At 43.9% G+C, this 22378-nt stretch overlaps 1 protein-coding gene across 2 annotated transcripts in view; it reads right to left on the bottom strand.

The window, feature by feature from the left end:
• The window catches only part of SLC29A3 (solute carrier family 29 member 3), a 63325-nt gene that overhangs the window by 17000 nt on the left and 23947 nt on the right, over nt 1-22378 (bottom strand). For both annotated transcript variants that reach the window (XM_081953548.1, XM_081953547.1), the window contains exon 3: nt 2910-2992. In XM_081953548.1, the coding sequence (XP_081809674.1) occupies nt 2910-2992 (83 nt within the window). The remainder of the gene's footprint in view (nt 1-2909; nt 2993-22378) is intronic.

Here is a 22378-nt window from a genome sequence, read left to right as displayed (position 1 = left end):
AATTCTGGAACCTGGAAAGCAATTTCTGGAAAGCAATTTCAACCAAACATTCTACACAGATGACATACTCTCTGGAAAAAAATGCTGTGGGGGTAAGACCCCCTAACACTCCTCCGGGTGTGTTTTCTGTTAAGATACCGCCTGTTGTGCCTTAAAATAGCTTCTACTATACTGCCGTAAAATCAGAGGTGGGTTGCTGCCAGTTCGGCCCGGATCGGGCGAACTGGTATTTGTGGCGGCGGAAGGCTCCACCCACCCGCCCGGACACTTCTGTGCATGCATGAGCAAACCGGTAGTAAAAAAATGGAAACCCACCACTGCGTAAAATGGCTTCTACTGTACAGCGCAGCGGAATTGCCATGGTAACGGCTTCACAGTACTCCACAAGGGGGCTTTCTCTGGTAAGGGGGAAAATCCAACATTAGAAGTTACGTTTGTTCCAGACATTTCCCCCCTATAAATAAATACCTGGACAATGCCAGGTTATCAGCTAGCTTTTCTATAAAGATGTGGAAAAATAAAGACAGCATTAAGTATCCTTCCAGGAACATCAGAGGGACAGAAATTGACATGCCTTTCAATTCTTCAATGTTTCTTCACCATGGCAGCTTAAAGAAGTGTATGTAGACTTCAACTCCCAGAATTCCTTGACCGGCTGGGGAATTCTGGGAGTTGAAGTCCACACCTCTGAAAGCCAGCAGGGTTGAGAATCATGGCAGTAGCATATCAAGGAGTTGCCTCCCCAGGGTTCTCTCGCAAAGATCTTCACCCAGAAGGGGCTGTGCAAGCAGACTAGCGCGCATAGCTCCATTTGTGCGAGTGGCAGGTATGCGCACCCACTGCTTGTGTAAAAGGAGTTACGTACACACGAATGTGCAGGCCCTCTGCTTGCACAGAGCCATCCCATCTCCCTCCCCTGCTGGTCCGCAAAGCCGGAAAGGTTGGTGAGGCCTGCTTTAATGTCCTGCCAAACCTAGCCTAATTTACTGAACATACTCAAAGTCTGCATGCAAGCGAAGTAATAATTCCAAGAAAGGAATTGCAAAAGTGAATCTTTTAAGGGCAACTTTCCTGAACCCAGTGCCCTGTGGATATTCTGAATTATAATTACCCACAATTCCAGAGATTTAGGTCTGGGAATAGATAAGGCTGCAAGAAAATGACTGGATTTTAACCTGAAATAGATTGGAGACTTTAAGTAGATAACTAATAGGTAAAGGTAAAGGTTCCCTTCGTACATATGTGCTAGTTGTTCCCGACTCTAGGAGGCAGTGCTCATCTCCGTGGTCATGTGGCTGGCATGACTAAATGGCAAAGACGCACGGAATGCTGTTACCTTCCCACCAAAGGTGGTCCCTATTTTTCTACTTGCCTTTTTACATGCTTTCGAACTGCTAAGTTGGCAGAAGCTGGAACAAGTAACGGGAACTCACTCCATTATGTGGTGCTAGGGATTCGAACCACAGAACTGCTGACCTTTCTGATCGACAAGCACAGCGTCCTAGCCACTGAGCCACTGTGTCCCTAACTAATGGGATCATCTACCAAATTCCAAGATTTTCTCAGATAAATAACTGGTGTTCCTTTAGACCAGGGGTGTCAAACTCAGATGTGGCCTGTGGGGTGCTTAGAACTGGCCAATGGGGCCGCCTTAGAAGCAGCAAAGGACTGGCCCATGGTGCCTCTGCCAGCGAAAACCGAGCTCAGGAGGGCCGCATGCGGATCCTCCCGAGCTCCATTTTTTGGTGGCAGAGGGTTGCGGGAGGCAGTTGCAGCCAAAAATGGAGCTCAGGAGCCCGTTTTCACTGGCAGTGCCCAGGCCACCACAGGCGCCTGACAGAAGTGACATTGAGCTGGCCACGCCCACCCTGGCCACGTTCACTTCATCTCCCCCCCCCAACGAGGTCAAACACAACCCTCATGAGGCCCTCAATGAAATCGAGTTTAACACCCCTGCTTTAGAACATACACTTCAAAAGGTGGGGTTTGGATTATGCTTTTGAGCAGGTAAGGAGTCTCATGCCAAAATGTAAGTTACTGGTGTGAGAGCTCCCTGTAATAAGAGCAAGAAAAAAAGAAATGCAAATATTCTATATTCATATAGAATTCTCAACCATGAGACTTGGAAGCCTGTGATTTTTGTATTTTGTTTCTCCCCCCCCCCCCCCCATCTCTTTTCCTGCCCTATAATACTTTCCCTCCTTCAAGTTGTAAAACCCAAGGGTCACGCAGGAACAGCAAAGGTAGAGAAGTGCTGATCACTCCGTCCCACCTTCTCCTCCGAAAACAGTGACCTACTTTCATTTTGCAACATGGGAGAGACAAACTGCACAGCTAGCAACTCTGCTGCCTTCAAATAGTCTGCTGCCATTGAAAGAGCAATCAAGACATCCTTGAGTTCCATGTCATTGCAGACAGCTAAGTCCGCCAGGAGATCTTGACCTTGGTACCTTCTTTGGTCTCCTTCCTCTTTGCCTAACATAGAGCTGCTGAATCGGAGGCTACTGCCTTCTCTGTTAAGTTCTTGCTGATTCTCATATTTTCCATACATTTAACAACCCTTCCCTACTGATATTGCCCAGCGTGATGAATTATTGTTCTCCTGGAGAACATCTGTTTGGAGCAGCCTCCATTAACCTAGTAAAAGTGATCATCAAGACGATTTTGGATACTGTCTGTCTTAATTTAGGACAAAAGCAAATAACCCGCTATGACTTTGAGAAGTTTTGCTGTGCGGCGGAGGATTTTCTGGGTAACCCCATTTTCTCATCAAGAGTTTTTAGCTTGACTTTTTAAGTCACCGCTGTGTTAATGCTGCAGCCTGGGGAGACACATGGCATAGCCAAGGCCGGGGGAGGCAGGGGAGAGGGGAGGAGGAAAAGTGGGGCCACTAATGCAATCACACTTACTTGTTGACTAGCAGGAAGTTCCCAATCAAGCTCAGGACCGAAGGCACAGTGGAAGCCACGGAAATGTAGCTTTCAAAGAAATTCTAGGAGGGAGGAAAAAAAGAGCATCAAAACAGAGTTTTAGAAACTGTACTGCAAAAGGGACAAAGATGTGAGTGACCCAGTGGCTTAATGGATAAGGAATCAGCCTCCAGAGCTGGGGATTGTGGGTTTAAGTCCCTCTGGGTCATTCGTTGGTCTTGTGTCATTTGTCCAGAACAGGGGTTGGCAACCTTAAACAAGAGCCACTTGGACCCGTTTCCCACAGAAAAGAAAACACCGGGGGTCACAAAACCCTTCTTGTGTCTGATTATTTCCTGAGCGGCCACAGAATTGGCATATGTACTTGAATTGAATGTTTTGTTTTCTTCTGAAACTTTTCTTTTCTTGGATTTATCTATGATTGACCTGCCGGGGATTAAAAAGCTCAATAAATCGCCTGCCGGCAGGTATCACACATTGGCAATCATAACACATATTTTGAGCGACAGGGAGCCGCATCACGGGGATGAAAGAGCCACATGCAGCTCAAGAGCCACGGGTTGCTGACTCCTGGTCCAGGATGATACAGGGTCTTCTGCTTGAGCAGGAGGTTGGATTAGAAGACCTCCAAGATCCCTTCCAAATCTGTTATTCTGTTATGACCTCTCCCCAGGTCTCTCCGTCACAAACCAAAGCTTTCACTGAAATCCTGGGACCCAAGATCACATTGTCATGGCATTTTGAAACTCACAAGTCTGTAGAGGTTGCACAACAATCGAACCACAAGCTTCAATGTAGCTGGAAAGTGGGCGGGCTACTTCCATGTAACTATTAATAGGCAGTTGGGTAGAATATCAATCATATGACTGTCTACAACACAAATGAAAAAGGAGAACTTCTCCCTCCCGTGACCAGTAATGCACACTAGGCAAATTGTAGCATTAAAACTACAATAGTGATCTACAGATGGGAGGGGAGGGGGGGATCCTGCTAATGACCAGAGAAGCCCTCATATATCAAGATTGGCTTGGAATAAATTTACATTTCCTCCAGGAAGTTCTGAAGCTGCATTCAGATCTCTATTCTCCTACCGAATCAAACATCGAATCACAGACAGTACTTAATGTGAATAATTCAATGCTTTAAGACTCTCAGAGGCAAACCTCCTTTTATTTACTGAGGAAACACGCAGCAATGTCTTTTGTTTTTGGGAATTTCATTACAGATGTGTCCACTTGATTATCATGAAGATTATATTGAGTTTGAGGAGGGAGTATAACCCTTCTCACTAAAGCCATGATATCCTTGAAAAAACTCCCCTTCTGTGGCCATTACCAGAAGGTAAAGCTACCTGGAGTGATTGAGATTGGGTGACCTAGAAATTGTATGTATGTATGTATATATGTATGAATGAATGAATGAATATCCCTTTCAAATTGAGCTCCACTCTTGATGATAATGGCGAGTCAACTTCCTATCTCCAATGGCTGCAAATTTCAATAACATTTGGTTTTCTTGCAACAGAAAAGGGTGGAAGAAAAAGCAATAGAGAGACTTCTCCAAACTTTGAATACTGTTTCAGAGATCAAGGACAATTGCTGTCCAACAATCAATTCTAATCTTCTAATACAACCTGTTCTGACACACACACCCCACGCCTGTGAATAAACCAGAACACAGGCTTGGCTGTTTGCCACTGTTTAATTACTGAGATAACAAATCCTTTGGCTGAGGACCCAGAGAACTCACGTTCAACAGAGTAGCTCTGCAGCAACCCAGATAATTCAAATGAAGCAACGCAGATAGTCCAAATGAACAGACCCGGCTAGAATACACAGATAGATTTTCTTAACTACTAATACAAACAGTTGTTTCCTGCAAATGTCCCCTCCCAACGCCTCACCTATAATCTCTCTTGGGAGGGGCCAATCCACAACCACCTGTGCTTAATCATCTTCTGTGAGTCTGCCTACGGAGTTGCTGCTTCCCTTTCTCAGCCCTTCTCAATCTAGCATCAAGGACAAACTGCCTTTGATCCTCCCCACTGCTCCATGCCTTAGGCGCCTCCTAGTGGCCATCCAGCCTGTCTGGTCCCTGCTCTGAGTCTGAACCCTGCACAGGGTCCTCCACATCATCCAGGGCAGACGCATATGGTTCCTCGCTATCCGAGTCCATCAGCAGCACAACTGGATCCTGCTGGGCCACAACAACCTATTTAAAAAGTAAGGCCTAGCCTGATTTTCAGGGGTGGTGGTGTTTAAGCCTAATACAAGCCCTACCCCAAAAATAAACCCTAGTGGAAGGGGTGGGCATGGCCAGCCCAGGAGGCAGCCCTTCCCTGGTCACCTTATGGCTGCTTGGCCCATTAACTGCGGCCTGCGGATCAGCTGATCCACTCTTGCCACCCCTAGCCCTGTCGACCTGGGGCTGGGGGGAGGGGGATCGGCACTGGAGCTCTGAGCAGTGGCCGGTGCAGGCTCTGTCTTTACAGCCATGAAGCTAGGGATGGCAAGAGTGTGCCAGAAACATCTCCAGGCACCCGGTGACACAGAACTTCCAGCCCTTGCTGGATCAGCTGATCCGTGGGCTGTGGGTCACAGTTAAGGGGTCCACGCCTCCTGCATCCCAAAAAAATAAGACCTCCCCCAAAAAAGCTTAACTGTTTTTTCGGGGGTCCAAAGAAAATAAGACCCGGTCTTATTTTCAGGGAAACACGGTACATACATGAGAGTGGGTGGGGAGAGAGACAGAGAGATGATAGATAAAGAGATAGATAGTGTACACTATGTGAATACAAGGGGATTAAATGCATTTAGTGAATGTTATATTAAATTATACTTTAGGTTTTATCTGGTCTTCCTCACTTGGGGTTCCAGGTTTTCTCAACCAAGCCTAGTATTGCTTTTATCCAGAAAAAGATTATAACTCCCAACTTCCAGTGAGACAAGGCAAATGAATGCCCACACTTTTCTCTACACTGTGGATTGTGGGGGCAGTACAGCCAAAAAATGACAGCAGGATATGAGAATCAGACTGTCAAAATTCTCTCTGGAACAAAAAGAGATCTGGAGATTGACCATATATATTCCAGTCTGCTGTTTTTGTGTGTGAATAAATTGCAGAACTGAAGTTTTTGTAGCTCCTAGTGAGTCAGCTGGGAGTCATGGGTTCTATTGTGCTCTGAGCCATAAATGCAGCCTTTCATGGATTCACGGCTGGGGAATGCTGGGAGTCGAAGTCCATACTTCTCAAAGTCACTAAGGTTGAGAAACATTGTCGTAGATCACTACACATTGGCACGTTATGATTCAGGAAATATTTTTACGTCTCCTGGCTTATTTATGGGTTGGGAGGCCTAAACATCAAGCGAGCTGTCCCAAGCCCTGTTGCTTAATTCCCCCAGACTTCTCTTCATTCATTCAGAACAGGGGTGTCAAACTCAAGGCCCACAGGTGGGATCCGGCCCAAAGGGTGCTTAAATCCGGCCCACAGGGCTGGCCTGGAAATGGGGCCTCTGGTGGCTGAATTTTCACCCTCCATGGCCTTTTGCAGTACTCTGCCGCCCAACAACAGGCCTGAAAATAAGGCCAAAAACAGGCTGAAAACAGGCCAAAAATGGCCCCAAAACGGGCTGCGCACAGCAAAGCAACCAGCAAAGTGCTGCAGGAGGCCATGGAGGGTGAAAATGAGGTGCAGGGGGGGCTGCACGCTGACCCCGCATGCCCTGTTTTGGCCGGCAGGGTGCTGCAGAAGGCAGCCGTCCCATAACCCCTCCCCCCCCATACCAGCCCATGGAGGAAAACTACAATACTGATCTGGCCCTCAAAGAAATCCAGTTTGACACCCCTGATTTAGAAGAACAGGAACATGCAAAATCCTGATGTGTGAAAAGTTTGCTTGGGAAAAGAAGAAGCCGGCTCAATCAACTTTCCCTGAGGGAAAAAAAGGGCTGGCATCCAACGCCACGCTTATCAATCTAATCAAAACCCAAGCAATTTTAAGGATATGGCGATGGGATGGAACCCAATTGCTTCTCCATCCAAACCAAACAATATTTCTGTACAGGTCATCGTACTGGACATTTAAGCGCTCCTATGTTTATGCTCCCCCAAACAGCAAATATTGGTGGCGTCTAGGAAAAGCCAGTCTTGTTCTGCCCAGATGCTTTGGCAAAGTAAACATTTTAGTCAGCTTAAATTCAGCAGCAGAGGCATCTCTGGGCTCCTGCTGAGCTAAAAAAAAGGGGGGGGGAGCTGAAGCCCTGGGTGACGAAGCAAGCACCCGAGCGTTACCTGGATCACAGGGCATGAAATTAGCAGTGGCAAGCAGGTTGCAGCCAGGAATACCTCACCGTTGTGAGCTTATCTGCAGATAGCCAAGTTCAGAATCCTCCTCCTAATGACTCTGTGCAAGGCCCATGAACTCTTCCCCTCTCTGGGGCTGCCCAGCCAGCTCCAAACCAAGCTGAAAAGATGGAGATTTCCACCGCTAGGAAAACCATCCGCTGCTGAAATTCACCATTAGGTCATTAGGTTGACCTGACTTTGAACTGATCACCCAGTGTTTACTTGGCTTCAAAAGAGATGATAAGGATCGCAGCAGGCAAGACTGCATTCCTTTTTTTAAACAAAGGAATTAGTTAGGGCCTAATTGGATCGATTATCCACATTTCCTATTAATGAAAACCATTCAGAACAATCTTTCGATCTAAGAGATATTAAGCTTTGCGGAAGCACAACTGACTAGATCTTGCTAGCAATGCAAAATCAACAATAGTTGCGAGAGCGTCTCAACGATACAACAATTCAAAAGATAGTTTTGCATCTCTAAAGCCTCAAATCAGTTTTGCACAGTTTGGGAACTCCATAAAGTCATTCCGATGCTGTAGAAATGTAATCCCCCAAAATTGAGAAATACTGTAAATCAGGCTTCAGGAGAATTGAAGGAATGCCTGATTTCTTTAAAATTGTTTGTTTGTTTGGATTTATATGCCGCCCTTCTCCAAAAGGACTCAGGGCGGCGTACAACATTAAAAAATGACCAAGTTCTTCATTGGAAATGCTTGTCTGTGTAACTCCATCTTCAGAAATACGTTTAAGACATTCCCATTGTTCAGTCCTCGCAGGCAGCCAGCACTTCAGAACCAAAAGAAAATACCCTTTCACTTTGTCTCAGGCCCACCTACCTCACAGGGTTATTGTTTGAGGAAAATAGGAGGAAGAAGGACTATCATATATGTTTGCTGCCTTGAGTTACTTCTAAAAGTAATAGAGGTGGGATAAAAAATAATAAAATCGCTATGTTATGTTATACCGTATTTTCCTGAAAATAAGCCCCATTCTGAAAATAAGCCCTCTGATGGCAAAATGGAAGCCAGCGGGTGCAATGCCCATTGTTCAGTCCTCACAGACAGCCAACAGCCTTCCGACGCGCCCTAAAAAGTTGGCTTTTCCAGCAAGCCGGCCTGGCCTGTTAATTTTATCTAATTTTTAAAATGTTATTGTTATATTAATTGTGTTGGTTTTTGGATACTTATCTAATTTCCTTTTAACTTTTGTGATACGTGTTTTTTAATGTTGTACGCCGCCCTGAGTCCTTTGGGAGAAGGGCGGCATATAAATACAATAAATCCAATCCAATGCGCATCAATCCAGAGACCTTTTCTTGGCTGCAGAGGCCTTTCCTGAAGGCCTCTGATGGCAAAACGGAGGCTGGGGCTACACATGCAAGTGGGCGCAGAAGTGGGCCGGCAGTTGGCTCCTGCAGAGTGGTGCTGTTGATGACACCACCACGAGGTGAGTCAGAGGAAGACATCACCTGAAAATTGTCAGGGGAAAAATTTCACCCTGAGCTAATGAGGTCTTAGACCGACGGCTTTTCCAAACAGCATATCTTCAAGAAGCAAAAGTAAGGTCCAATAACAAGTTCTAATTAAAACAAAAAACTTTTAATATGAAAATAAGGAATAAGAAAATAAACAAATCTATCTACCGTATATACTTGAGTATAAGCCGACTCGAGTATAAGCCGAGACCCCTAATTTTACCCCAAAAAACTGGAAAAAGTTATTGACTCGACTATAAGCCGAGGCTGGGAAATGCAGCAGCTCACGGTAAATTTCAAAAATAAAAATACAGGTAGATAACAATAAAATTGCTTTAATTGAGGCATGTGGAAAAGAGGGTCAACAAAAACAATATATTATCAGTATATTCAACAAAAACAATATATAACATTAAAGTATTAACAATAACTTTAAAATTGATAGAATGAAGCCCAGATCTCATGTGAATTTTTATTTTTCAGCTAGCATACATTTGGGTAGGTAAAGAAATAATGAGTTTGTAACTAATCAAATTAATCAAACTTACTGATTTTGAAAAGCCAAATTTTTGAATCATTTTTTGACTCAGAGAGGAGGTATTGAAGGGCGCTGTTGGGAAGCCATGGCATCGCTACGGCTCTTAAGGCTGCACCTGTCTGCGGGGAGCTGCCTCCTCTTCCTCCTTTGTTTCCAGTTCGGGGGAAGCCAGAAGAAGAAGGAGGTAGATCCCTCTTCACCTGCCCCATCTTTCCTTCTTCCCCGGGAGCACCGATAAGACCGGGCAATTGTGTCCCCCACCCTTCCCTCCACGCTGCTGGCGCCCTTGCTTTATTTGAGTGCATCGCTGCTGCTTTCCTTTCTCGTCCCCACTTATGCCATTCTGAGTCCTCGCTTTCCTTGCCCTGTGCGCGTTTTGTATTTTACGCCCGCCGCTGCAACGCCACCGCATCCTCCCGCTCCGCCTGGAGCGCCCCGGGAAGCCGGCGCCTTCCCGAAGCCCCCGGTGCGCCTCCCACTCCCGCGGCACCTGCTTCCCTTCAGTCGAGCCTTTTCCCGCTGCCCTTCGAGCTCCTCCTCGGGAGGAAGGCAGGAGGCCAGCATGGAGAGGGAAAAGGTCCAAGCGGAGCGGGAGGACGCGGTGGCGTTGCAGCGGCAGGCAGATGGAGCGCAGCGCCGCCGGCTTCCCAGGGCGCTCCAGGCGGAGCGGGAGGACGCGGTGGCGTTGCAGCGGCGGGCAGGCGGAGCGCAGCGCCGCCGGCTTCCCGGGGCGCTCCAGGCGGACGCGGTGGCGTTGCAGCGGCGGGCAGACGGAGCGCAGCGCCGCCGGCTTCCCGGGGCGCTCCAGGCGGAGCGGGAGGATGCGGTGGTGTTGCAGCAGCGGGCAGACGGAGCGCAACACCGCCGGCTTCCCGGGGCGCTCCAGGCAGAGCGGGAGGATGCGGTGGCGTTGCAGCGGCGGGCGTAAAATACAAAACGTGCACAGGGCAAGGAAAGCGAGGACTCAGAATGGCATAAGTGGGGACGAGAAAGGAAAGCAGCAGCGATGCACTCAAATAAAGCAAGGGCGCCAGCAGCGTGGAGGGAAGGGTGTGTTACCCCTGCCCCCTCCTTCGTCGCCGTGCTTTTGAGGAGCCATGAGGCCGTGGGAGCCAGTAGGAAGGTGGCGGAGGGGGTGGGAGCGATCCCGGAAGCACCGAAGCCTCGGTGTTCTTTTTTTTTTTTGTTCACTGGAGTATAAGCCGAAGTGGATTTTTCAGCCCAAAAAGTGGGCTGAAAAATTCGGCTTATACTCAAGTATATACCGTAATTGTTACATTTTGTCAAGAGCAGTTTGTTGTCCACCTTCTTGGCAGACGAACAGAAGATCAAAAGTAAAGAAGTCTATGGAATGTGTGTGAGCAGGCGCAGAACATCACTTGCTGATAAAGGCTTATGACCTGCGCAGTAATTCATCAGTTCGGCTAGCAAACAATTAACGCAGTGACAAAAATAAGACCTAGTGCCTTTTTTGGTAGCAAAAAATATACAAGACTGGATCTTATTTTCAGGGAATCGTGGTATTATATTATATTATTATTTAAATTTATATTATATTATTATAATGGAGGGACAGGCTTACTTCAAGTTAAGCAAACTGTCAAAAAAGAAAAGCATGCATTGGATAATTATATAAGACAGCCAGGAACAAGCACTGATGCAAATTAAATTGGACTTTACTGAATGTGTAGGAACCAAAACACAAATATAGAAATAATGTAGTAAAAATAAGAACTGCATGCTAGAAAGAAAAAAAGCATTACACCGTTGATGTCTACAAGAGATCAAAGGGAAAGTGGATAAATATAAAATTGGCAACCATTTACAACTGGAACATTAAAAAAAAAAAACTGAAGGGCTTGGTTGAGGCAGCTCAAGAGCAAGCTATTCAAACGAATGCAATCAAGGCCAGAATTGAAAAATTGTCAAATGATTCAAAGTGCAGAATGCACAGAGGCAGAAGGAACAATGGATTATATACTCAATTGGTGCAAGGAGATAATATAACGACACAACAGTCACCAAATGATCATCTGACCATGGAAGATCTGTAAAAATGTGCAAGGAATGAACAATTGGCAGGGAACTAGAGTTGAAAAAGTAGTCGAATATGAACAGATTAAAATATTGTGGGATCTCCAAATACTAACTGATAAAAGCCTTGACTCATAACTCACCAGATTTAACTGTGGTCGAAAAGGAGAACATGTGGATTATATTGATGTAGCAATACTAGGGGATAGAAGAACACAAGACAAAGAACTGCAGAAGATTGCAAAGTATCAACATTTGAAAATCGAAGGTGAAAGATTATGGGATAAACCAGGTACGATGGTCCCAGTGGTTACAGGCACATTGAACGGCATACCCATTTTTGGGAGGATAGAACTGTCCAAAATCTTTGCTTTGACACGGTTTCCATCTGTCAATTTCAAAAGGCCACATTGCTTGGATCCACACATATACTATGCCAATATTTTATGACATTCTAGATACTTGGAAAGAACTTGATGTGTATGAAGGCCAATACCAGCTAAAGAACTGACTTCACAGTTGCTAATATCATTTGCCTGCAGGCAAGAACTGGTGGGACTAAAAAATAGAGAAATATAGAAAATGAAAAAGTTAAATTACTCTGAGATTTTAGAATTCAGACAGACAGGCACCCGCCACATAACACCCTGGACTTAATGGTTGTCAATAAGAAAGACAAAAAAGTCTGGATAGTGGAGGTGGCAGTGCCTGGAGACAGCAGAATAGAAGAGAAATAGCTGGAGAAGATAACAAAATACAAAGATCTACAAATAGGAATAGAACGACTGTGGCAAAGGCAAGCAAGGGTAGTACCAAAAGTTAATAGGCACCTTGGGTTCAATCCCAAAACAAATGGAGCACCACTTGAACACCATGGGCATTGACAAATCTACCATCAGTCAATTGCAGAAGGCGGCTTTACTTGGAACTGCTTCCATCCTGCAACAATATCTGTAACACCGTCAAACATCCAGATTTGCCTATCCCCGGTCCTTGGTAAGGACTCGATAGGTAGACAAAAATAGCAAACTCAGACTGAACTTCTGGCTGACTGTGCGATGATTAACAACAACAACAACAACAACAACAACAACAACAACAACAACGTTACTTTAACTTAGGTCCTTGGTTAGGGCTTGAACTTAATTTTTTACACCAGTTCCAGACTGCAAATCAAATAGAAGATTAAATCAATGATAGTAATAATAATAACAATATTAATAATTTAAAAAAGAAATAGAAGTTGGTTTGATAAGGAGAATGTCCTGGATGATTCCAAATAGCCAAAGCATTAGAGTGGGTTTTTTCCTCAATTAGTGATTACTCTGTTTTTGTTTGGGGGGGATGCTCTCAACCAGAGGTGTCAAACTCGATTTCATTGAGGGCTACATCAGGGTTGTGTTTGACCTCAGAGGGCTGGAGGGATAGGGGGTGGGCATGGGCATGGTGGGCATGACACCGGACACGTGCCAGGGGCTCTTGTGGTGGCCAAGTCCTAAGGCAGGACTTCCCTGAGACCTTTCCTCACTCTCATTATAATCGCCTTCCTTCCTTCCTTCTGTTCTTTTTCCTTTCCTTTTCTTTCTCCCTTCTTCTTCCTTCCTCTCTTTCCTTATCTTTCCCCCTTGTTCTTTTCCCATCTTTCCTTTCCCTTCTTTTCTTTGTCTTTCCTCTTTCCCTTTCTCCTTTCCGGTGTCTTCTTGCATGCTCAAATGCAAAAGTAGAAACGTTTCTCCTTTTGTTTTATTTTTAGTTTGTTTTGATAGCCTTGTGCTAGCAAAAACGGAGCCTGGGGGGAGACGTGTGCGCCACCCTGCACCCCGTTTTTGGCTGCGACAGTCTCCTGTAACCCTCTGCCAGTGAAAACGGAGCTTCTTGAAAATGTGGTTTAGGTCTTTTCAGCAAGCAGCCAGGCTCCTGGCTGTGCAATCAGCTTCTTATGTTGACATATACGCACATTAGACTCCTCTGCTGGCATTTGACTGGGGACCATCTAGCCATTTTATGACAACTCGGATAGAATGAAGCATAAAGATAAGTTCTAGTGTACAGGGGTTTTTAGAAGGGTAGTGATCCTGATCAGAAAATTGTATTTCAAAGTGAAAGGTTCTTAAGTGGTTCTCTTAAGTAAGCAGGAACCAATCCAAAGACAAACAAAGCATGAAGCTAAAAAAGGACTATTTTTGATTCATCACGAGATAACCTAAATTTGGCATAAAGTCACTTTGTTCTCAGAGTTATGTCAATTAAGCAATTTTGACTAATTCTGGTTTACTTTGGTACTTCTGAAACACTGAAAACCATGGCAGGCTAAAAAGGTTCTTATTCCTATCCCCTTATTAGAATTTGAGGCAAGATCTTCTGAAATTATTTTAGATAATCTCAACGTACTTCAACTCTGTATTTACAGCCCCAAGGTTTATGAACCTCAACTTTGTCACACTTCAACATATTTAACATTTGCTTATTCATATTATAAAATATAATATAGGAGGGGTTTGGGAGAATCTAATCATTTGCATTCCCCCCTCCCAAAAAAAAATTCATCATGGTTACCAGTTTTTTCCTGAATGCCATCACTCTGCTAAACATGCCATCACTAATTAGCTAAACAACTAATTCCCACAACACTGTCAAATTATTTACTAAGATTGTATTACTGTTATTCTTCTCATCCTTCCTAGTACCTATCTCCTCCCACATATGACTATAACCATGTTGCTTGTATATTTCAATTTATATTGTTTTATTTGTTTCCAATCACATTTGGCCAATAAAGATTTCTATTCTATTCTACTCTACTCTTTATTGTGGTGTAAATAATGTACTTCTCTAAGCAACCCTACAAAGAGGGATTATGCAGCCTTTTCAACAATTCTCTCTTGTAATCATTTGGCAACTAGCATATATTATTTGTCTGCGACTCTTACATATTCTTACTGGCATATCCTTGTGACTCTCCTGTGTTGGGGGTATGCAGTGGGAGCTACTATATTTGTGAAGACTCCTCGCTCAAGTCTCTACATCCAGATGGAAAATATATAGGTTTCCAGATGTGACTGAATTACAACTCTCAGTGTGATAAAATCTGCGGCAAATTGTAGTTTAGCAACAGCTGGACGGCAGAACTTCCTCACCCATTCGAGATTGTGTGAGCAGCTTACACAATTATGGCAAGCTCCCTGCTACACACGCTTGTCAATCTGGAAATTAATAAAACAAACTGTAGTGGCGGAGCCAAGTAGTACTTTCTCATTCTTCCCACTTACAGAATTGAACTTCAGGGTGAATGAGCAGCAACGTAGACAAGTCATGCCCCCATATTTTTTTTCAATCAGCAGACTAAGAGATAGAACCACAACATTATAAACAAAGCATTTCATTTTCCAGGCGTAACGCCGGCAATTTCCATAAGCAAATAAATTCACAAATGACTTAGGGCCGTGATGGCAAACCTATGGCATGCATGCCACAGGTGACACGCGGAGTCATATTTGCTGGCACGCCAGCCCTCAGCTGATTTTCGGCATTCTGGAGGGCTCGGGGAGGCCGCAAACTCCCCCGCACGCATGGGGGCGCACCTGTGCGAGGGCATACACATGGTTAGGTGGGTTGCACTCCATTGTGTATATGGGCATGCACTTGTGCGCAATAGCACGCACACACCAGTGGTGGGTTTCAGATCCCATTGCAACTGGTACAGTGCAACGGGGCCCGACGTCCACCACATGAACGTGTACAGCACGCGCGCACTCACACGCAGCACGCGCATACGTGCTTACCTCCTGCAACGCTTCATCTGCTCAGCAAAGCGTTACATAGGCACCGTACGCTCCATGCGCATGCGTGGAAGCGCCGAAGAGCTCAAATACCGGTAAGAAGCACGAGCAGGTGGGTCCTCCGGAGCACCGTACCGGAACGGTACCCGATTCTCCCAGCAGGCACCAGTACACCCGTACCAGTCGTAACCCACCACTGGCACACACACACAATTTTGGCAAGCCTTTACAAAAAGGTTAGCCATCACTGAGTTAGGGTCCCTCTTCTCCCGTCCGTTCCAGCCCCTTCAATTTCCTTATCAAAAGGCAACTGGACTTTGTTTTTTTCTTGAAGACATTTCACTTCTTATCCAAGCAGCTTCTTCAGTTCTGACTGAATGCTGGAGTATGGAAGGATTTATATTCCCTGCAGTCACCTGGTCGTTAGCACTCTCTCTGAGAATTACTGAGGAAACCTGAAGGTTTAGCTGTGATAATCCAAGTGGCCTCAACAACTCCCAGAGAGAGGGTTAACTCGCTGTGGGACAATTTAATAATTCTATTTAATTATTTAAAATAAATAAAAATTACTTTAATTTTTGACATTCACATTTCATTCTATCCTTCCTTTTGCATCCTTTCTTTGATGATGCTATCCCATCATTTTTTTTAATATTAGTGTAATTCTCGTCCCCTGTGATGAGATGGCCATGGCAAGTTGGCTGTGGTGAGTTGGCTGTGGTGAGTTGGCTGTGGTGAGTTGGCTGTGGTGAGTTGGCCACAGTGAGTTGGCCACAGTGAGTTGGCCATGGTGAATTGTCATAGACCCCAGAGAGAATGCTAATGACCAGATGACTACCAGGAATATAAATTATTCCATTTTCCATCATTCAGTCAGAATTTAAGAAGCTTTTAGGATGAAAAGTGAAAGATCTTCAAGGAAAAACAAAGGAAGTCCTGTTGCCCTTTGAAAAAGCACCTTTGGGACAACTGTTACCTGGATGACAGAAAATCTCCAGAGACATCCTTATCAAAACCATTTGCAATCTTGTTGTCACGGTTCCAAGTAATACACTGACAGCAAACAGAACTTTGAGATAAGTAGGTTCCTCAAAAAATAGTTTTATTGGACATACTATATTGGCACAGGCTGGTGAAAACCAACTCTGAATATTCCCGTGGTTTTCACCTAATTAAAAGTAAAAGTTTTTCCCCTTCTCCAAACAATCAATCACATGGTCCAATCAAGGTACCATCCGGTTGCCTGGTAATTTCATTCCTTCTCTCTCCAACCACCTGTGGAAATGTCCTTGGTTCCCAGGAGAACGTATTTTGCTTTGGCTACCAAAATCCTAGCTATCTCTATTCCCCCCCTCCCTATCCCTCAGCTCCAATGTGGCAACATTGAAGACTCAAAATGGCTTCGGCCAGGTCAGCTTCAGAGTTGACACTTGTTAGATTATGTAAACCTGAAGAAGGGGTAATTGAAAGATGAGCAGTATCCAGCAGTAATCCTTTAGCAACATGACCTGGGTTATTTATCTTTTTTGTAGACAGACATAACAACTCTGATACACATGAGGAAAGGTACACATAGAAATCATTTGGAATGCGCAGAACAATTCCGTTTATGTCACTTTACCTGCTTTCTTTGATAAGAGTAGAAAATTTTAAAAGTAGAAATAGTGGATGATTTATAAGGGTAACAACAGGCTTTCAAAATACATTTTCATTCCGCCCCCACCCACCCCTACGCCATAGGCAATTGCAGTGCTAGAGTGCTGCTTTCCCAGCACAAACTTGCATTAATGGCTCAAAAAGAAAGAGACAGAATTAGTTTTAGTCAAATTTAATCTGGAGCTACATCTTCCTGCTACAGGAAATCAGGCGATAGTGCATGGAACACACATACAGAGACTACACAATTCTAGTAAAGTCTGTTCTGCACTAATAAGTGCCTTGATTAAATCAAAATGGACAAGCACTGATTTCAATGTGACTTAAATAGTGCTTACAATTTCAGCCTGAAGTTTCTTTTCCTTTTGTATTTTTTAAAACTTGGCGTAACATCTCAGTCTCTAGAGAAACTCATTTACTGTATTTATTCAAGAGGAAGATGAGCTAAATTTTCTCTCTCTGTACTCAAGGCAGGTAGCACGAGCATCTCACCATGTTTTTCCCCCTATAACCAACCTCTGAGTAGATTTGCCTGGGCAAAATGAATGGCTCAAAGTCATTGCAGATTCCAAGGCTAAGGATGGACTTGAACATGGCTCTCCATAGCTTTAGTCCAACTATACGGTAATGGCCAAAATTGTGGAAACGTTTTGGGAAAAGTATATTTTTGAGGTTTGATGGCTAATAACACTATTTTTGTTTGGAGTAGTACCATAAAATCATATCATATATCAATGGAAAGATAATTTAATCAAGAATGTAATGCCACAAAGTTTGTTCAATTATCTGTATTCTATGAAACGTTATAGCCAAATAATCAGAAAAAGGAAGGACAACTTGCTTAGTTGATATCAGGTAGCTTTCCTTCATCTGATTGTAGTAGCCAATGAGCATGAGTGTTTAGAGGGCCAATCAGGTGTCATCTTGTTTAGGCAATGAGCCAATTAGATCACAATAGGATTCTTTTTTGCTGGCGGAGAGCTGCAGGAGGCCATTGCGGCTAAAAACAACTCGCGAGGGCCGCACCTACTCCCATGAGCTCTATTTTCGCTGGCAGAAGGCAGCAGGCTGTTGCAGCCGAAAATGGAGATCAGGAGCCCATTTTTGCTGGCAGAGCACTCGGACCATAGGTGCTGCCCCAACACAAGTGATGTCAAGCTGGCCATGCCCCCCCCCCACGCCTTCCCCCAAGGTCAAACATAATCCTGATGCAGCCCTCAATGAAATCGAGTTTGATATCCCTACTGTCGATCAAAAAGAACATATGGGGTTGCAGGTGTGTGAGAGAGTACTATGTCAATTGGAGATGGTGAACTGGAGAGTGACATGGGTCAGGAATGATGTAGAGGAAGCCCATGAGGCACTGCATGGGTTCACTAAGGTTTGTGGGAGGACCGCAGATTGGGAAGGATGCATGGGGAAGGTGTATGGGGGTGTACAGGAAGTGCTTAATGGGTAGGGGAAGTCACATGGGAGGTGGCATGGGTTTCCTCTTTGTTCTTCCCGTCTCTTTCCCTCCCTTCCTTCACCCTTCATGTTTCCTTCCATGTTAAAACAGGTTAAGTGTCTGCTGCTGGGTAAGGAGTAAGTGAGGGATTGCAAGATTGGCTAGGAAATTGTCACAGAATGTGACCATAACAGCAGTCAATAACAACCACAACCTCCCCAATTTTCATTCCCTTTGGAGTCACATATCCCGGATTTTGGACTGGGACGCATTCTGTAAGAAAGCCCATTTGAGGTGCCCTGGTTCCAAAAATGGTTGCCCTATGAGGCACTGTTTCACTCGGTTGAAGGTCATGACAATGTCAGTTTCAGTAGCGCAATGTTTAGGAAAAGTAAGTTAAAGTGGAGTTGTAGAAGGAGAAGCCAGTTCATCATTTGTCTCATTTGCGGCATCTCCTTTTTAGCTGCTATGCTGTTGTGGATTGAACGGAATATGATGAATTAAATTTTCTCCACCAGATTGCCCTGAAAATGAAGGTGCGAACCAAGAACAACAATGCCTCTTTCGCTAAGGAAAACTGAAACATTTTGCTTCCCTTCTTCTAAATGCTGATTCCATCCTGCTCCTCAGTAAATGGTCCTCAAACAAAAGATCCAGGAGCAAGACACGTCTTTGAGGGATTGAAAATGGATTGCTAGCTGGAGATCCATTCTCACCCAATTGTTTTTTTAAAAAATTGCATTTTATTTTAATATATACAATCCATCTTGCATTAAACAGTGTGTCATCTGGGTAACAAATATTTTGTGCAATAGTAGTCAAAATTTACAATCATATTCATTATTTGATCTGTTCCTAGCTTAATACCAATACCTTAAATGTCTTAAATGTCTTAATATGTGTTTTATTTATTGTACGCCGCCCCGAGTCCCTTTGTGGAGAGGGAACGGCTAACAAATTTAATAAAATAGATAAATAAATAATAAATAATACTGTAACAATCCTCTTCCTGATTTATTGAACTCTATTAACTATGTTAACTCTATGGATACATTTTCTATATTTTACACATTTACTTTAACTTCTAGTTCTTATATTTATTCTCTAACCATTGATAAAATGATTCCCATATAGTATAATAATAGCGATAGCACTTAGCAGTGGTAAAATTCAAATTTTTTTGTTACTGATTCTGTGGGTGTTGCTTGGTGGACATGGCAGGGGAAAGATACTGCAAAATCTCCATTTCCTCCCCACTCCTGGGGGAAGGATATTGCAAAATCCCCATTCCCACCCCACTCTGGGGCCAGCCAGAGGTGGTATTTGCCGGTTCTCCGAACTACTCAAAATTTCCGCTACCGGTTCTCCAGAACCTGTCAGAACCTGCTGAATTTCACCCCTGGCACTTAGACATATACCGCTTCATAGAGCTTTACAGCCCTCTCTAAGCAGTTTACAGAGTCAGTATCTTGCCCCCAACAATCTGGGTCCTCATTTTACCCACCTTGGAAGGATGGAAGGCTGAGTCAACCTTGAGCCAGTGAGATTTGAACTGCCGAATTGCAGCTAGCAGTCAGCTGAAGTTGCCTGCAGTACTGCACTCTAACCACTGCACCACCTCAGCTCTTAATCAGTTTGTTCTTTCTCTTTAATTTGTGAGTGTTAATCTCTGGCATTCTCACCCAATTCTTACTACTGGGATGACCACAGGCTAATGGGACAACAGCTCTTGCATCTTGTCTACAACATACCTCAGAATGGATTTATGAGATCATCATTAGATCAAATGCATCATTTCTACAGGTCTCAAAAAAAAAACCAACCCTGGTAATAGGCATCACATGGGATGATAGGTAAGAAGGGGAAAGGGAATTTCTATTTTGCAGAACTGAGAAGGAACAACTGTAGGGGCGCAAAGCCTTCATAAATAACAATTAAAGGCCAGGACACATTTATGGGAGGATGTCAGAATATGACCTCAAATGTTAGCTTTTGGGGAGAGGGAAGGTGAAGATACAGACCTCCCCTCCAGAACCAATTTCCTTTCCCAAATAAGCAAGAGATAATAAAAGCTTTACAGCCATGGAAGACATAACCAAAGGCACTCAACCGATTTTCTGTTAATCAACAGCCAAGAACAGTTGGAATTTACAGAGGAGGAAGATGTGAAACCCTGCCAGGAGAAGAGAAGGTAGGAAGGAAAAACAATAAAGCCATCATAGCTTGATGTCATGTTTTGTCACTTCCTTGTCAAGGAACAAAAAAAAACGCTTTCGAATGAAGAGGGCACACATGTAGCAGTTGCTAGCTGTACTTTAAAGCAGGGGGTGGATGGTGGGTGGGACCCAAACTTTAAGATGAGTGAACTTCAACTCCCACAATTCCTCAACCAGTGTAGTGGAGAGCTGAAGTCCACAAGTCTTAAAGTTGCCAAGTTTGGAGGCTCCTGCTTTAAAGCAGCTTCCTCTTTAAAGCAGCTTCCTCTTTAAAGCAGCTGTCTCTTTGAAGCAACTACATCTTTGAAGCAGCTGCCTCTTCCTGGCTCACACAGCTGTTCTCACTGCAAATGCAATCCTATAAAAGACATTGCAGATACATGTCACTTGAACATTCCCATATATTCCAGATCTTTTCCCCCCAGTTTTGAATTTAAAGCACTGCCAAGGTGTAACCCTGACTATATTTATGAACACAATACATCTGTGCAGTTTACTACAATGTTATTGGGTAAGAATCATTGACTGCTCTAGGAATGCACTTACCCATCCAAAAACAATGCATATTTACATCAAATGTTCAGATAATGCTCTTTATCCTGAAAATATTGCCATAAAACATTCTAAGAATTGTAAAATGTGAATGCAAAAAAGCAAATTTAAAGTCAAGTGTCTGAGAAGTGGTAAAACCATTACTGAACAGTGTTTACTACACATATACTAGAACAAAACTTGAATAGAGAAAACAGAAAAAATAATAATCTCTATTATTATTAGAAAGATGACGAAAGAAGACAATCATAATAATAACATAAAAACATACTACAATTGCGAGGCAAATCGTATTAGAAACTATGAGACCAAATTCCAGTATAGGGTAGGTATTTCATTCATAAACAAGGATTAAGAGAGTTATTTCACAGTTCTAAGTTGTAAACATTGCCAAACTTACTTTTGCAAAAGTTATGCTGATTCTTTGTCACCAAGGCATGTTTTATTTTCATCCAAATGAGCAGAATTATCTAGACCAAAGACACCTCATATATCGTTTTAAAAAAACAAATATTACACTAGCAACTTTATAACCCTCGGGTACATTCAAAAAGTGTTTTCAATCGCCAAAACATTGTGGTAGTCTCTTCGCAACCACACAGGATGACCTTCTCCAGGATGATCTGTACCCAGCCTGGATTCATTGCTACCCTACCAAGTGCCAGTCTGTGGTGTATGTTTGGTCTACTGGTTCTTTTACTTTTCATATAAGATAAAGGTAAAGGTTCCCCTCGCACATATGTGCTAGTCGTTCCCGATTCTCGAGGGCAGTGCTAATTTCCATTTCAAAGCCAAAGAGCCAGCGCTGTCCAAAGACGTCTCGGTGGTCATGTGGCCAGCATGACTACAGTATTTTTCAGAGTATAAGACGCACCTTTTTCCACCCAAAAAGAGGGTGAAAATCTGGGTGCGTCTTATACACCAAATACAGCATTTTTGCCTCCCGAAAACCTGCCCCCTTTGCAAAAATTGACGTGCAGAAGCTTTGGGAGACCTGCAAAGTGCTCCTGGTGGCTGGGGAGGGCAGAAGCGAGTGAAAAATGGGCTATTTTTTGCCCATTTTTGCTTCCCACAGCCTCCAGGAGCACTCTACAGGCCTCCCATAGCCTATGCATGCCGTTTTTTGCAAAAGAATGGGCCCTTTTTTTGCTTCTTTTTGGCCCCTCCAGCCCCCAGGAGCACTTTGCAGGCCTCTCAAATTCTCTGCATTCCTTGTTTTTGACAAAAATGAGGCGTGCAGAGGGTTTGGGAGGCTTGCAGAGTGTAAAAAAATTACCTCTTTAAAATCTTGATGCGTCTTATACTCCAGTACGCCTTATAGTCCGAAAAATACGGTAAATGCTGAAGGCACACAGAACACTGTTACCTTCCCAGTTAAGGTGATTCCTATTTTTCTATTTGCA

The sequence above is a fragment of the Natrix helvetica genome (genome assembly GCF_964273705.1).
Source record: "Natrix helvetica genome assembly, chromosome: 5".
Lineage (NCBI taxonomy): Eukaryota > Metazoa > Chordata > Lepidosauria > Squamata > Natricidae > Natrix > Natrix helvetica.
Note: the sequence above shows the minus strand (reverse complement) of the source record. Positions and strands in the feature narration are given on the sequence as shown.